Source organism: Osmerus eperlanus, chromosome 20, assembly GCF_963692335.1.
Source record: "Osmerus eperlanus chromosome 20, fOsmEpe2.1, whole genome shotgun sequence".
Lineage (NCBI taxonomy): Eukaryota > Metazoa > Chordata > Actinopteri > Osmeriformes > Osmeridae > Osmerus > Osmerus eperlanus.
In genome coordinates this window covers 10,082,379-10,100,108 of record NC_085037.1, presented here as the reverse complement: position 1 = coordinate 10,100,108, position 17,730 = coordinate 10,082,379, and the positions used below count along the sequence as shown (strand labels likewise).

The window sequence follows — 17,730 nt, the reverse complement described above, 5'->3', positions numbered from 1 at the left end:
TTAGCTGCATGTCCCGCACTGTAACTACAGGGACTAACAAGCAAGATCACACAGGATGTTCCGCCTTTATACAATTTCCATTGGACACAGCACTCTGTGGAGAGTTAGGATTGGTTCAAATAATCGTAACTCCTAACCACCTCCCCTTTACTTCCTGTCTTGACAGCTGCTGTCACTGAACGCCGAGGTCAAGGGGAAAGAAGCATGGCCGCCTTGTTTAGAGGGTCTTGGAATTTATTGCAAAGGTGCAATAAACATGTCGACCTGGTGCTCGGTAAAGTATAGTCTCATTTGTCCATACTCCATTAATTGCTGTGCCTAGTGTTTGCAACAACACGGGATAAAGGCATTCTCAACCTCCTTTCCTTAAGCTAACGTTGCCTAGCCTAGCCTTGTCTGAAGATAATGGCAATACTGTCTGAAAAAAATCTTTGTCGACCACCAACTGCCTATTTCTTTAATGCGTTAGCTGAAGACAATGTGGTCTTCAACTGACGCAAATGAGATGTGAGCATTAGCAGTGAACTAATTGCATCTTGCTAATAGAGTTTGACAATGCATTTAGCCAACAATTGGATTCCCTTAGCTGGCCATGCCTCAAATCAGTAGTTTGCAATTCCCTATTGACTTATGCATTTATTGTAATTTAGCAAACCTATTGTAAGTCAGATTTCAAGTAGATACACATAACTGTTGTCCTTACTCGTAACTTAGTTTTCCACATTGATTGCTAATATACTAAGATTCCTTTAAATCACATAATAATTGTTACAACCAGTCTCATAACTGCATAACCTGACATGGTCTCTCAATGCCTATGATGAAACCTACACGGAAAGAGCATGCTGTGTAACTGAGTGAAAGCAGTTGTGTACAGCTTTTACATAATATCTCTGTGTCCAAAGATCGCCTGAGTGTTCAGGGGAGTACTGATTTCAGTTAAACCGGCTCAGACTGAAATGAGTATGCGCCGCTAGTCAGGCCTGCTATCAGCTCATCAGAATGTGGGGGGCATGGAAGCCTGATAATATGGTGACCTACTGAGAATCCCAGTCAGAAGAACATAAAAAAAGAATGTTCCATTGTTTAGGCTGTATCAACAGGGGTGCTAGTTTGTCTCAGTGTGTCGTGGTCGCACTGCAACAAAATTGCACAGAATCAAAGTCCCCAAGTGTATTTTCATGAAATTATACAATGAAGAAATACATTGTAGGTCTAACTTGGTACCTAAAAGTCTCCCTCTTCCTCTTTCCTGTCTAGTGGCAAACAGGTCAATGGCCTCTAAGACTCCTGTAGGCTTCATCGGCCTGGGGAACATGGGAACTCCCATGGCCAGGAACCTGCTGAAGCACGGCTACCCTGTCATCGCCACCGACGTTTTCCCAGAGTCCTGCAAGGAGCTGCAAGACATGGGCGCACAGGTAGTAAACATAGTACAGAATGGCTATCGATGTCTTGGCTTTTCTGTATGTGTATTTATTGTTGCCATCACTGCTCGTCTTCCAAACATGTTTCTCAATGTCTGTTGTTGTTGTTGTTGTTGTTGTTGTTTATCACTCCTTTCTCTTCCATCTCCTGCCCCCTCCTAATATTTCAGATCCTGGATGCCCCAGCAGAGGTGGCCGACAAGGCAGACAGGATCATCACCATGCTCCCCTCCAGTCCTAACGTCATAGAGGTCTACACCGGCCCCAATGGCATCCTCAAGTAGGCATCTCCCTCTCCATCTCTATCCACTCCCTTCAGGTCCCTGTCCTCATCTGGAAGGAATCCCTCCAGACGCTGGCTTTAAAAAAAGCAGTCACCGATGATGGTGATTGGCTTGAGGGACCACGCAGTCGTGTCGTCGAGTATTGGGCTTCCTCTGTTCCACCCGCATGCTGACTTTGACCACCGTTCTTTTTGGTGCTGCTGGATCTGTGATGGTGCATTTCCCCTCCTCAGGAAGGTGAAGAAGGGAACGCTGCTGATCGACTCCTCCACCATTGACCCCGCCGTCTCCAGGGAGATGGCCCTCGCCGCTGAGAAGATGGGTGCGGTGTTCATGGACGCCCCCGTGTCGGGAGGTAAGCAAAGAAAAGACCACAATGTTGTCAGTGCAGGATTCCGACTGTGCTCCAATAAAATCGCATTGTTTACTGTCCTCTAAGGAGGAGGAGGAGATCATTCTTCTGTTTGTGGAGGAACTCGTTCATGTAGCACCATGAAGGCGGGAAAAATCCACACTGAACCATCTCTCTAACTACCTGTTAGAAACATTTCAAATAGAAGATTCTGTCTTTTGTCTCTCTTTTTTCCCTCACTTCCTCTTTTGCTCTGGGAAGTGTTCATCTGAACAGACCCAGGCACACAAGCAGCAATGTAAACCATGTCCTGTAGCTCTAAATATAAACACGTCTGTATATACAGTATCTATAAATACTCCATGGCTATATGTTTTTATTGTTTATAACATGCAGGCTATAGTTCAGTTAATTCTCTACAATGGGAAAAAATAACATGTTATTGGTGTTAGAATATTAATCATTTTGGTGAAGGTTTTTGTATTGGATATTGAATAGGGGTTAGTAGGACATGTTGTTGCTATGGAGCGGACTAGCCAGTAAGTTTGCTCGACGACGTAGGCCCTGTGTTTTATTGCTGCTTCAGACTAAAGGCCTTAAAGGCAAGGTTAAGGTTTTAAGTCCTCATTATGTCTGCCCCGTCTGTCTCAGAGCTCCCTGACAGTGCCCAGGTCCAGCCGTCTCCTAATGGCTTGAGCCGCAATGGGGAATCCTGTGTCAGGGCTTTTGATGTTGATGGAGCCGTAATGGCGGGTGTCCCATGTCAGTGCCTTTCATGTAGATAAAGAGACATAAATGAGAGAGAAGCTGCCCCCACATGGCATGCAGTCCTGGGGGTGGGAAGAGATAAGGAAGGGGAGACACACAGCTGTAAAACTCCATCTCAAACCAGCCGGACCAACCTCCGGACGCACACACACACACACACACTTGCATTATGCTGGTAATGCTGCATCACATTCCTTCTTACACTTGCAAAAATGAAGACCCATAAATGTATGCATACACGCACTATACGTAAACACACTATGTTTACGGGCTGGCGTCTCCAAGGCCGACTAGCTGGAGTCGGCGAGATCAGTTCCTTGTGAATGTTTCCCAACTATTTTACTCCTTTACACACACACACACAACATACACACTTACCAGCCAGCCTATGTTTACATACTGTGTGGTGGGCTGTAGTTAGTGTGCAGTGCTGTGTGAAGGCTTTTTCTCTCGTGGCTCTTAGCTAAGCCTGTTTTACTGTCCTGAGATGGACAATGATTTACCTGCTTCCTCTGGCATGAGCCCTGTAGACGCCCATATTCTCAACAACCCCTCCTCCAAATATCCACACACACAAACAATCCAGTCCACCATACTACCCCCTCAAGTACACACACACACACACACAGCCCTTGTATAACCCCCAAGACTGGGGATGAGATTATTCTGGTGAGGATAAACTGAACTTGGGAATAGAGACGTCTGGAGGAGTGGGCCAAAGGTGAACTGGGGGTCAACTCTGTGGTTAAGGCACCTAGACCTCTCTTTATGTTCCTCCAACTTTTCCCTGTTCTGTCTTCTTCACTTCCAACCTCCTTGATGTTAAATGTGGTTCCTCTGATTGGTGAACCAAGGTGGAAATGTTTGACAGACGGCCTCATCCATAACTTGGACAAGTTGTCACACACCTCACAAAGTGACTGTGTTTTTGTGTGTGTGTGTGTGGGAGGGAGGGGAATTTGCATGCTGTGTTTTGGCCAGGAGATGGCACCCTATCCAAATGAGGAACCATAGAGAACCATACAGAGGTGTGTGTGTGTGTGTGTATGCGTGTGTGTGAGCAAGGAAGCGAAAAGCATGTGGACCCTTTGCGATCATACGCATAAACAAACATAAGCAAACAAGGAGGAAGTGATGGTTTGCTCTCTCAGCGTTTCTTCAAACACATCTTCATCAATGTTTTCACACAAGGATAGTAGGACATACATGGGCACACGCACATATACGGACACTCTTAATTGCCTCCCCTCCACACACACTTTCATGTTAGGGTTTTGGGGTTTTCTCCTATTGTTTTTAAATTTAGATTTTCTTTTGATATAAAAATGATTCTGTCTGTGGAGTGAGGTAGTGTATATTTATAATGTGTGTGTGTGTGTACGCTAGTGGCGTCCACCTCGTGTGCGTCACTAGGGGTTTGGCAGGCGCCCCTGGGGTCTGAGACGAAGAATAATAACCCTGTTAAAAAACGACAATCAAAAGAAACCTCATCCCTCGTTCCCTCTCTCTCTTTACCATTATTGGTGTCTCTCTCTCGTTCACTGACCAGTTGCCTGGCTTAGCCCTGCCTGACCCAGCTTTGTTCTGGCACACACACACACACACACGCACACACACACACAAACAGACACACACTGTCAACAAGCCACTTACAGTGCATACACCCCCTCAAAGCCGTACACAGACACTTCCTGCTCATACACACTTTCATTCCCTCTCTTACACACTCACACACACACACACTTGTACCACTGTCTGGTGTCGTTAAAAGTGTCCGCATGCAAACTAGACCCACAACAAAACGCTCTCTGACGTCACGCCCTTTGGGGTGTTGGCACGGCAATGGCAGAAATAGGAGCTCTGGCTAACAAGCGCCGGAATCGTTAGCAGTAATTACCCAGCATGCCTGCGTCTGCATGTCTTAGCCGGTGGTACGCCGCCACATCGCTAAACGGACGATGACTTTTGAAGGGTTTTAAAATAAAAATTTAAAGCTTGTATTGTTTTTCTACACTGGGAATTGTGATATCAGTGTCTGGGAGAGAAAGTGTGTGTGTGACAGAACGGCACTAACTCTGTTGGGACCGTGGGAGCGAGTGTGAGAGAGTGCACATATGTATCGACTGAGCCACCAGCTGTATAATAATTTTGGGAACTGAATGTTGATGTTAGGATTCGTCCACAACCATTATGTGAACAGTAAATGTCTGTCTGTGTAATGTTTGAGGTGCCGGTGTGCGGCTCTGTGTGAAGTGACCCTCTATCCAGTCCAATGCAGCCCTACATAAGTTATCTAAACAACGCAGTAGCTTTAGACTACCAGGGGGAGTAAGGGTTAGGAATGAGAGGGGAAAAGGGAAGCAGGAGGATAGGGAAGGAGATGGAGGAGAAGGGAGAGAGGAAAACAGGAGGACGAGAAGGGAGAGAGTAGGTAAAGAGAGAGGGGAAGGGAGAGAGTAGGTAAAGAGAGAAGAGGAGGGAGAAGGGAGAGAGGGGAAGGGAGAGAGTAGGTAAAGAGAGAAGAGGAGGGAGAAGGGAGAGAGTAGGTAAAGAGAAGAGGAGGGAGAAGGGAGAGAGGGGAAGGGAGAGAGTAGGTAAAGAGAGAAGAGGAGGGAGAAGGGAGAGAGGGGAAGGGAGAGAGGGGAAGGGAGAGAGGGGAAGGGAGAGAGCAGGACAAGAGGGAGCGTGAAAAGGAGGAACCAAGAGGGGGAGAAGGCCTGGCCTGCTGTCAGTGTTGATGACTAACCAGCATTAGAGAGACTGAGTAGATTAGCATAACAAGCACTTTACTGAGGGGTCCCCCGACAAGTGGGGTGGGGGGTGGGGGGAGCGATGGAGAACTGGGGGAGTGGTGGTGAGTCACAGTTGTGATAGAGAGAGAGAGGGACAGTTGGGGAGGGATTCAGACAGGAAAATGGGGGGGGGGGGGTTAACTATATTGTATACTGTAGAAAAGGGATTTGGGGAGAACCAGGGGAACGGGGGTCTGAGAGGGGGGGTCTAGTCTGATCCCCAGATGGGAGCAAACCCACAGCAGCTGGGGAACTGGCCCACTGACTGACTGCCTGGGTGCCTGTGTGCGCTTGGATGGGGTGTAAATGTCAGCTGGTTGATGCACCAGTCTTGCTTATAAGGCTCTCTGTCCATCAAATGCCCTCAAAGCAAACCCAGCATGTCACTCATCTCAGATATGTCAGACTCACTGTGTTTGTGTGTGAGTGTGTGTGTGAAAGAGTCGCTCATTAACGCGTTTCTTCAGAGCAGTGGGGATTGATTGTGGATGTCTGTGTTCTGGCCGTTGACCACACTCCCCTGTGGATCTCCCCAGCGTCTGACCAGCACCACCATCACTATCAGAGTATAATAATGATGGGGATCAGGGCTGTGGTCACTGGGGGGTGAGGGGGGGATTGGCATGTCTGTGACTAGTGTGACTAGGACATTGACCAAGATTAGCAAGTATTTTAGTATAGTTGTAGTCAATTCTCTTTCTGTAACACTCGACGCTTGGCAGTCACTTTTCTCATGGGTTTTCTGGTGTTTCTGTGTGTGTGTGCGCGCGCAAAAAGGTTCTCATGGCCCACGCTCGTAAACTCCTCAGATAAAGACTCTGTTTTTAACATAAAGGAGAGGCATTAGCGAAACTGGCAGACAAACTGTTGAAATTGCTGTTTTTTTATGTGCCAGTGTGTGAGTGATTTGGGTAAACGCTCTCTCTCCTCAGCATTTCATTTTTTTTCACTCGATATCCGTCAGGCTTTTACGAAGCTTGTTTGGGTTTTTAATTTGTTTGAGAAAATATCTCCCATGTCATTCTAGTGCCTGGCCACGTATGGGAGTTGGCTGTAAACATTCAGTCTCGGTTAAGATTCAGGTCTAACCGCAGAGCAGAGTCCCACTCATTGCATGGTCTTTTCTCTTAACCCTTGTGTTCTCTTCGGGTCATTATGACCCATCAGTCATTGTGACCCACCGTTGTATTGCGACAACTTTACCGCATACAAAAACAAAGTGAAGCTTTTTCTTTTAAACGTTGGGCTGTCTCAGACCCCCCACATTGCGAAGGTTAAAAGAAAATTATTTTTATTTGTTTTTGTATTGGGTAAAATTGAGTAAACACAAGGACAGTTCGTGTCCATGTGACCCGAAGGAGTCGGTCACCTTCAGTGTGCTCCGGTAACATTTTTGATCTCTAGTCAGTATATACTTTAATACACAACCTCATGCACAGGTACACAAAACACTGGCTCTTTTAGATGTATCCGTGTGTAAAACAACACATGCTTTAAGTAAAAGGATATTAACTTAACAAGTACTCTGTAATCATGTATGGATACAATATATTAAGAGATAGGCCTAGTCCTGGTGTTTCTGTTGGAGGGTTTCTTTTTATGGACAATCCCAGGGAACAGAGCTGTGCTGAAGCACATCGTCAACTGCATCGTTCCCTACTAAGGCGTGGGAACAGCCTCCCGTGTGTGTGTTTGTTTGTGTGTGCGTGTGTTTGTTCAGCCTCATATTCACAAATGTAGTTTCATTTAAAGCCACCACCAATAAAAGCGTCTGCTGCTTCACACGGCCCTCGTAACCCAGGGAGACGTCCTCAGAAGCAGCGCCTGACGTCTCTGAGGCGGCCAGCTCTGGCTCCGCACCTGTCTGCCGTCCTCGCACACGCACACACACACACAAGCCAACACAGCCACACAACCACACAAACATGTGCACACAGACCGCTTCTAAATGGACTTAAGTTAAAAGGACGACAGCGCCATAATGAATCGCTTCACTTGACTATTTGACTGTAATGAAAAAAGTGCTAATTAATTTTGTGCTCGTTACAAGGGGACAGAAACCATATAGCTCCCTCAGATCTCCCCCGCCCCACAGACTCCTGTATGCTCAAGCTTTTCTCAGTTGTAGCTTTTTTTTTTGTTGGTATCTTCATCAAAGCTTAGTGCTGAAAGCAGTAATACCCCAACACATCGGCATATTCACACACAATGACGGTACGGTATACCATGTTAAATCTGAGAATTGTCCCTGGCTCTGCTCCCCGTTCTCTGGGCCCTAAAATGGTGGCGCTGTTCATTAACCCTCATGCCAGTTCAGCGTGGTTGAACCGTGGTCAGGCTGGTGGTACTGTGCCTCAGGACTATGTGGTGGCCAACCATAACGTCTCCCTGGATGCAGATGAGAAGGAGCCTGCCGTTTCCCAAGGGAATCGTTCCCCAAAGGAGAGAAGGAGACCAGAGTTGCAATATTTTTTTTATTTTTTTTCTGCTGCCATCTTCTCCATCCCTTACTCCCCCCCCCCCCCCCCCCCCCCGCTCGGTCGGCTGTACCCTCTCCTCCTTTTTCCATCTCTCCCCCTGTTGTGTAGCGATGGTATTGTCTCGTGTAGGATCTGCCGAGACGTATACCTGCTCCACTCCCTCTCCATCTCTCACCCACCTACTGAGCACACAGGTTTGATTCCCCCCACCCCCTCCCTGTCCCCCTGCCTGCCTGGGTCCCTGGCCCTCCCCTAGGGGGCGACGCGTGGTAACGCAGCGTTAACGACCCGGTGGTGTCGGCCCAGTCTGGATGGATGAGCTGGTGTTCCCAGCGCTCCGGAGACTCATTAGAATTCTGGTAGAATCAGTCTTCTGACAGGACCGTCCGGAGCCCAGGACACCCCCTCCTCGTCCTCCCCCGCACACACACACACACACACAGACACAGACTCACACACACACACACACAGACACACACACAGACTCACTCACACACATACAGACACACACTCACACACACACACTCCCCCTGTGTTATGCTAATGATGTGTTGTTCTTCCTGCACAGCGGCGATCTTCCATCATTTCCTGTCTCTGCTTATAGAAATCCACTACAGATCATAAGCGCTTATTATGGGTGATTAGTTAATTTGAGAGAGGGAGGGAGAGAGAAGGGGAGAGAGCGGGTCTTTCTTTTTCCCTCTCCCAGTCCCATTCTCTCGCCTTTTCTTTCTTTCTATCTCTAACTCTCCCTTTATCCTTATCTCTCTCTTTGTCTGAGTGTAGAGATGTGTATTGATCAGCATGTTGGCTGTGTTATCAATAATCTCCTCTTTAGTGATCCAGCTCACGGTGATCTCCACTAATGAACCAGCACAGTTGTCACACAACTTTGGTCGTGTCAGCTTTAAATGTGTGTGTGTGTGTTTGTTGGAGAGAGCAGGATGTAGTATATCCCCTCTTTTTTTCTTTCCTCTTAGACCCTGTTTGTGTGTGTGCGCGTGCGTGCGTGTTGACCATATGTATACATTATCTGTGTGTCTGTTAAGCGCATGTGTCACAGTGGTCCACAGGCAGCTGCTGCAGTGTGGAGTTTGGGTTGATTATGTGGCCCTAATGATGCAACGACAGCTCATCACACATACACACACGCGCGTACGTGCACACACGTAGAAACAGACATGGACGCACTGCGGCTTCACACACTGACAGCAGCAGCTAATTAGGGAGGAGAGAGAAGTGGAGAGAGAGGGGCTGATGTATATATTCATATGCTTCTGGACCACAGCGAGGTACAGTATGATTAGTAGATCCTCTCCTGTTCTGTAGTTTCAGCTCCTTTCTCTCTCTGCTAATCCCTGTTTAATTATTAACAGCAACATTATTAGGCCTTCACCATAAAGCGGCCTTTCATTAGAGCTACACGGCACCCTGAAGAGCCGACACACAAACAACATGCACAAACAACACACACAGACAAACAGCTGTGTGCTCACACTGATCTTTTACACGCAAATGGGTGACCTTTACTGAAGCCCACTGCGTTGGTCAGCATGAGGTGCCCCATGTGTCACATCACTGTCCCCAGATACTACTGGACCAACTGAGGTACACGAGAGGATGCATACATTCAGCTCCATCTAAACCAGTACCCTTTACAGGTACAGTTTACCACTTGTGTGAAGTGTCCGATAAAATATTTACTTGTGCCTCTAACAGTGGGTCTGTTTAGTCAGTGTGTATCTGTTATGGGCTGTGTGTGTTTCTGGCTGTGTGTGTTTCTGAAGGTGTGTTAATGTTTAGGGTTAATCAATGGTGCGTTAAGAGGGTGGGACCGTGGCAGATGAGATTTGGGCACAAGTGGCCCCAACCCTGTTTTTTTTCTTAACCGTTTTATTTCTCCGCTAATCGGGCACATAGTCGGCCTCTATCTGCTCCATCAGGGCCCGTCAGGACCCCTTCGGGGGGGCGTGGAGGTCCCTGCTAAAACACGGCACGCTCCTTAAGCCATCGGGCACTGGGAGGGACGCCTAATTGAACATGATAAAGTGTAAAGTTAATTACCCCTCACGCCTGTCACCAATACCCCCATGGGGTGTGTGTGTGTGGCTGTGTGTGTGTGTGTTGGGGGGGAGGGGGGGGGTGTGGCCCCAGGCACAGCTGTTGGCCTGTGTGAGTGAGAGGACAATAGGAAAGCCTCCCCTGGGGCTCGTGTGGACCATGATAGGAACAATCGGCTTTTAAAGACACCCCAGTCCTTTGAACGCCCCCTCTCCTAAACACTGCTGTCCCACCATAGTGTACACACACACTCATACCTAGGTTCTGTGATGGCTGTTCCAGCGTTTTGGAGAAGTTCATAGTTGGGAAGATATGCTTGCAGTTTTTTCGGGATACTAGTGGTATTCAGTCAAACCCCACCCTGCCATCCACTAATCTGTGTTCACGGAAGAATAACACTGTTTGCACGTGTGTTTTCACTCTGTGTGTGTGTGTGCAGGTGTGGGAGCCGCCAGCCTGGCCAAGCTGACCTTCATGGTGGGGGGGCTGGAGGAGGAGTACCACGCTGCTCAGGAGCTCCTCACCTGCATGGGCGCCAACGTGGTGTACTGTGGCCAGGTCGGCACCGGACAGGTATGACCACACACACGCCATGTACGAGTCTGCATCCAGACGTTCTGGTGTCTGGCGTCCCCTAGAAGGGACACTCCCAGGTCAACAGGGGGAAGCAGAGGATGGTCCTCCGGACACATGTACCAGTGAACATGCGTGTGAGACGTGTTACAGTCAGTGTCCTCTGTCCTCCAGGCAGCCAAGATCTGCAACAACATGCTGCTAGCAATTGGGATGATCGGAACCGCTGAGACCATGAACCTTGGCATCAGGTACACTTGGGGTGTGTTTGTTTGTGTGCGGGAGGGGTTTGGGCTGGGAGGGGTGTAGAGGGGTCAGCCCAGCCCCCTCGCAGACCTGTCATTGGTGGAGTGAGACGGATGAGGGGGCGGAGACTCGCATTTACATCCCCTGATTGAGCTCTCAGTGGTGCCAAGTCCTGCTCTGCCAATGAACATTGCTCAGAAACTACACTTCCCATCAGGCACCGCTGTCTAATGGGGTTCAGACCGAGCTGTGTATATGGAGTATTTCTCGACACCTCAGTCTTCGTTTGCATGCTACTCTGACAATTGATCCCTTTCTTTTGCAAGTCTAGACAGTGACTGTTGAATGGAGTTCAGTCACTCTAGCCAGGGATCCTTTCATGAGAACTACACATCCCATCATCCTTAGCGATATTGGCGCAGCTGTTGGTAATGTGGATGTGGCTCATTATTCAAGGATGCTTAGTTAGCTTATTCCACATCTTAAGAAACTGCAGCTTCTTGGGTGCGGCTCCGTGTAGCATTGTGTTAGCTTTAGAGAGGCGTGTGTGCTTGCGCGTGCATGTGTGTGTGTGTGTCCATAGTGCAGCTGTATTAGTGCAGCTGATTTATCTGTGCAGAGACGGAGAGGGAAAATTGGCATGAGCGTTCGGGCATAAATCCCCCCACCAGGCCTCTGAAATATGGAGGCATTACAGGAGCAACACAGATTTACACACCGCCACGGTGTTTCTGCTACACACACAAACGCACACACACACTCTCACACACACTCACTCAACATTTAGAAGCAATATCACAGATCGTATTCCATTCGTATCGTATTCGTTAATAGCAAAAATAGTGGCCATTGAAATTCCTAATATCATGTTCAGTACTGTTGTACAAATTCCAGCCGGTCGCCTGTGTATTTCTATCACTTCAACGTATTGTGTGGAGACGTTTGTCTGTGTGTTTTCCCTCCTCCTGACTGCTCCATCTCTGGGGCTTTATTAGGAGGACTGACAAAGACAGTCATCGTTTAGAGAGCCGACACCCGTAAATCTCCCACGCTGCATTGCGGCCCGGGCGCCTTATGCAGAATGGAGCGAGCGTGCACACACAGGAGGAGGACAGAGCGCTCCCAGCCAATTTACAGGGAAACAGCAATAACATTTTATCATGCCGTAGTAGGGCCTGATAGAGCTTCCCTTTCCTCAATACCTGTCCTGTCTCCCCCCTCTACGCACACACACACACACATGCTGCCTGTCCCATCCATGCTGCTAATTTGTTGATCTCAGATGGAAGCTTGGCCGTCTCCGACAGAGCATGACGTTCCCTTTGAGCAGGGAATGGCCCTGCATGACAATTATAATGACGCACACACTCTCTCTCACACACACACACACCTCCTTTCTCTCCGAGTTAATTCCCTTTTTCTCTCCCTCTATTCCCTTTCTTTCAATTTCGTCGCATTTTTATCCCATCCATTTTTTCTGTCCACCCCCCCCCCCCCCCTCCTCATTCTGTCTCTCTCTCCTCACTCTGGTGTCACTTCAGTATGCCTTCAGTCAGCTGCAGGCAAGGCTAGCCCTGATGTTAACGATGCAAATGAAGATAGGAGGCGGTGAAACTGAGGCGGAGAGACCCAGGGAGAGACTGAGGGAGAGAGACGGAGACTGAGGCAGAGAGACTGAGGCAGAGAGACTGAGGCAGAGAGACTGAGGGAGAGAGACCCAGGGAGAGACTGAGGGAGAGAGACCCAGGGAGAGACTGACGGAGAAAAACGGAGGCAGAGAGACTGAGGGAGAGAGACCCAGGGAGAGACTGAGGGAGAGAGACCCAGGGAGAGACTGAGGGAGAGAGACGGAGGCAGAGAGACTAAGCTTAAGAGCTTATGGTTCACCTTGCACCTTGCTCATATCCATGTATTTAGTTATGGGCATATTTACACAAACACACAAGACTCCTTATACAGTATAAACGCACAGATTGGAGAAACACTGAGTTGAGTGCCATATAAGGTCAGACCAGGGCTACACACACACACACACACACACAGACACACTTTACCCCCCGCTTTGTGAATTAGATTGCAGGCATATGTTCCAGATGAAGATTAAAGTTGGGTGATAAACGCGCTTGTTACCTCTTAAATGTAATGGTAAATGCGTGTGCGTGAATGTGTGTGTGTGTGTGTGCACGAGCGCTCGTTAGCTGTTTAATGTAATCATAAATGTGGAGCACGCTTCCTCTCCCGGGGCTTCCAGGCTGGGAGGAGAGGCTGGGCCCACTGGTCATGAAACAGACAGTTAATATCACTCCAAATGAACTCCACCTGCTTCAGCCCCACATCACTCCGCATCACACCCTCTCTCCCCCTCCCCCTCTCTCCCCCTCTCTCCCCCTCTCTCCCCCTCTCTCCCCCTCCCTCCCTCCCCCTCCCTCCCCCTCTCTCCCCCCCTCTCTCTCTCTCTCTCTCTCTCTCCCCCCCCCCCCTCCATCTTCTTCCTGTTTTGTCCTTTTTCCCAGTTTTCTCCTCTTCCCTGTGATGGCATCGCTCCGCAACACGTCTGTGTCTCCGTTTGGTGTCCTCCGTGTCAATCTTGTTAAAGCGTGACGTGTCTTCTTCTCCACGCAAATTACCTCCGACGAAGAGCAACACTGGCGCGGAAGCTAATAACTGTGTGTGTGTGATAGGAAAGGGAGCGGGGGTTCATTGATTTATCGTTAAACAGGACAACAGCTCCCCGTCAGCGTCTCTGCTCGCTCTAACAAATGATCTGTGCGCTCGGACGCGCTTTATTGTAGCACAGCCAGTAACCTTTTCAGCTGCTGACCCAGAACACAGGGAGGGGCTGTGTGTGTGTGTGATGGGGAGGGAGGGGGGGGATGAACGATGTCAAACATATGTCCCCTTGAGTCCTGAGACGGGGAGGTGTCTGCTAGGCCAGCAGGAACACATAGGAAGAGGGGCGGATGAGTTGGTGCGTGTGTGTGTATAGGAGGGCGGGTGGCAGGGCAGTATACAGACAAACTGAAAAAGCCTTCATGAGTGAGACTTCATAAAAAACAAGCAAACACACTGTCACTTATCCCACATTTCCAAAACAGTCTGTAAACGCGGGAGGGAGAGAGGGAGCGAGTGAGAGAGAGAGAAAGCGCCTGAGACAAAGAGAGTAAATGTAATTCCCAGCCTTAATTAGTTAGTAGACAGCTAATAAAATCCTTGTGGCAGTAATGGTAGAATGAGAGCCAGGTGGAGAGATGGAGGAAGAGAGAGGGAGAGATGGAGGAAGAGAGAGGGAGAGATGGCAGAGGCAGGGAGGCCTCTGGCCTTAAAGACCCATGATGGTTTAATAGTCATATTGAGAGCAGAATAGAGTTACAGGCCTGTAAGCTATAGCAGTCTGTGGCGGGCAGGGCTTGATGTGGTCAACTTAACACTGCCCTTTAAACTGTTAATACAGCAGCAGCAACATGCAGACAGACCGACAGACCGAGGCTCCAGGGCTCCAGGCACACCCTCTCTTAGGCTGAGCGGTGGCCGGTGTTCAGCCTTTTCTGCCCTGAACCAGGGTGGGTTGGTTGGGCGTGTTGGATGGAATTGCATGTTTTGCACTCGCTATCCGATTTTGAATCCGATAACACACATGGGCAGCAACGCACTCAACGCGCATCCCTCATTAATGCTACTGGAACACGGACGCTCTGACGGGGAGCTCATCTCAATGTGTGCTTCTCATTTATTCTCCTCTCTTTTTTTTCTCTCTTTTTCCTTTTTTATCTGGTCCTTTTGGCAGCAGATTGCTATGGAATGGGTTTGGGCTGGGGGAGGGAGATATGGGAGTGTGAGGCCATCTGTGCGTGTGTGTGTGTGTGTGTGTGTGTGTGTGTGCGCGTGTCAGCGAGGTTTATGGCCCCCCTGTGCTCCTTAACCACTTGTCCTCCTCTCTTCATGAACGATGGATGATGAAGGATAGATGTCCTGATAAACATCAATACTGCATTAGCCGGTATTACCAGCTCTTACCCATTAACTCTGAGGGATGGACCTGGACACAGGCCCAGGGTTCAGCATAGGTCAACACCACCCCATCTCCTGTTCTTTCTGTCTTTCCTTCTCGTTCACTTTCTCTTTCTCCCCCCCCCCCCCCCCCCAATACATACGGCCCAGTTCATCTCTTTTCACTGACCTTTCCTCTCCTCCTGTCAGACTGGGTTTGGACCCCAAGCTGCTGGCTCAGATCCTCAACATGTCATCAGGCAGGTGTTGGTCCAGTGACTCCTACAACCCGGTGCCTGGCGTCATGGAGGGAGTACCCTCGGGCAACAACTACCAGGGAGGCTTTGGCACCACGCTCATGGCAAAGGTCTGGTCCCTTTACCTAACCCTGCTGACTTTCAGCCCCTTTTCTCGTCCGGTATCTCTCATGTTTCTCCTCCTCCTGAATATATATATATATTATATTAGGTCATTCTCTCTTTTCAAATTTGCATACCGTATGTATTTATAAGTATGTGCATATATAATGTCTCCTCCTCCTCTCCGTCTCTCTTGCAGGACCTGGGTCTGGCCCAGAACACTGCCACCAACACCAAGACCCCCGTCCCCCTGGGCTCGCTGGCGCACCAGATCTACCGCGTCATGTGCGCCCGCGGCTACGCTAACAAGGACTTCTCATCCGTCTTTCAATTCCTGCGCGAAGAGGAGGGGCAGTAAGGGGCGATGTACCAACACCACCACCACCCCTCCCCCCCAACCAACCACACCCCCTTCCCCATCCCAACCAATGGAGATCACCCTAAGATTTAGCACAGATCTACGGACAGAAATGACTACAAAGGGATTATTGGATGATTATAGTTTAAGATGGGAAAAGGTTTAACTGGCCTTAGATCAGTGTCTGAGGTTATCTCTCTCCCCGTCGCCCGTTCCCCTTCCTAGTCCAGGGTCAGCCAGGTGATGTGGGGGGTTGGGGAGGGCCACTGTGGGGTCCAACTCAATGCAACGTGTGGTGTGGCTGTTTACAGGTTTATGCTACGGTTGACACATCAGATAATGTACATCGGTTGTACTTCCTGTTCTTTGTGTTTGTTTGTTTGGCTGGGATTTTGCCTGTTACCCGCGTGAGACTCAACTTGCTTCTTAGTCAGACAAAAGAAGAAAAAAATACAGAGAAAAGCAGCACCCCTCAGTCGTCAGGTTAGTTCAACATTGACATACAAGTTGTTTTGGGGTGATTTAAAGATTGAGTTATGAATGTCGATCAACATTATGAAGAGTTCATGAATAATATGCAAGAGTATAATTGCCAGCTCTCCAACTAAGGACTATATCTCTCACAACTCTCTGCCAACACACGCACACACACACGCACACACACACACACACACACAAACAGTGTTACACCTGGTTACCAAAACACCCATTCTACGGGGTTATAGTTTCTCTCACTTTGTCACTCATCTGTTTTTTGGGAGGGGAGTCTGAATTGAATGGGAAGATATTAGTATTGACTGAAGTAAATGTTTGTTTATTTTCCATCCATTTAATTATCTGATCATGAACTTGTTTTACGCTCCATGGCGTTTGTTTTTGGCACGATCAACACTTGATCACCACGATCAACACTTACTGGATAGGCCACTTCCACACTTGACGTACTGTGAGATGTCATTGCCTGCAGCTCCTGGGTCACCTTTGCACTCTGACCAATGTTTGCGGAGCAGGGCTAGTGAATCCTTTGATATACCTCCTTACTGTAGTTTTACAATCTTAACATACCTCTACTCTGCCTATTACACCTCTTTAGGTTCAGTTAACGGTCTTTACTTCCAGGTTTTACTGATTTACAAATGTCAGTTAAAAAATATCGCCTTCACCACTGCTCCATACCTCTCCTATCATGCCAGCTTAACATTTGCGATCCTCTTTCTGTTCTCTGTTACTCCCCCATGTCCTCTTTCCCTTCCAGTTCCTCCCTCTCTCCTCTCCTTATCTTTGTCTCTCTCTCTCCCTTTATCCTTTTAGTCTTTGTCCTCTCTCGCTCCCTGAGCCCATGAAGCATGTCTGCATAAAACGCCACTGAGGGCGGGCCCAGCTTGACCCTGTGTCCATGTATATAATGTATATTTCTTTTGTTTGCTGTATTAAGGATAAACAGAATCGTCGTCACGGTTTATTTTTTTGCTGTAAACTGGTACATTTGTGGAGCATCTCTCTTCTTGGCCTCTGTTCTGTAAAAAAAAAAAAAAAAAAAAAAGAATACATTAAAATAAAAATAAAAAACGACCTACTGTCCAGAATGAGAGGATGTTCTTTCAATCTCAACACTGTTTTGTCCTTTTGTTGTTGTTGTTGTAGACAGTATTTCACTAAGTAAGTTGGAGTTGAAATGCTTTGTTGGTTTCTTTGCCCTTCCTCCCAGATGTCCAGATCTAGTTGATGGGACCAGGCTGTAGCTCACCAGCAACGACCTTACTGACATGCATTCACACACAAACAGGATGCATGGAGGGGGTATGCTGGTGTTCCATTGGTCGTATTTAGTTAGGTAGTGCGTTTGTAGGTGTCTCAGTTTGTCTCTGCCAGTGCCTGACCAGGAGTGTGCTACCCAGCCTTGTGGTTGGCTGTTGTTCCCTTGTCCCTCTAAAGCTCTTCAGCAGAACCTCATATAACGCCCAACGTCAGTCAGGAGAAATAGAAGCACTAATCTCAGAATGATGCCCTTATTTCCATCATTACAATGAAATAGGCAAGAAA

General features: G+C 48.3%; 1 protein-coding gene across 1 annotated transcript; it reads left to right on the top strand.

The window, feature by feature from the left end:
- Positions 1-159: 159 nt before the first annotated feature.
- Positions 160-17,236, top strand: LOC134041064 (3-hydroxyisobutyrate dehydrogenase, mitochondrial-like). The gene is made up of 8 exons (XM_062487304.1): positions 160-274; positions 1,261-1,421; positions 1,598-1,707; positions 1,945-2,066; positions 10,604-10,737; positions 10,912-10,988; positions 15,181-15,337; positions 15,529-17,236. Exons 1-8 carry the CDS (start codon positions 205-207, stop codon positions 15,685-15,687), a joined length of 990 nt encoding a protein of 329 aa, XP_062343288.1. The 5' UTR covers positions 160-204; the 3' UTR covers positions 15,688-17,236.
- Positions 17,237-17,730: the final 494 nt, after the last annotated feature.

Coding starts and splice junctions, on each gene's coding strand:
- LOC134041064 (XM_062487304.1), top strand. CDS start 205: ATGGCCGCCTTGTTTAGAGGGTCTTGGAATTTATTGCAAAGGTGCAAT. Junction 10,989..15,180: donor ACCATGAACCTTGGCATCAG/GTACACTTGGGG, acceptor TCCTCCTGTCAG/ACTGGGTTTGGACCCCAAGC. Junction 15,338..15,528: donor GCACCACGCTCATGGCAAAG/GTCTGGTCCCTT, acceptor TCTCTCTTGCAG/GACCTGGGTCTGGCCCAGAA.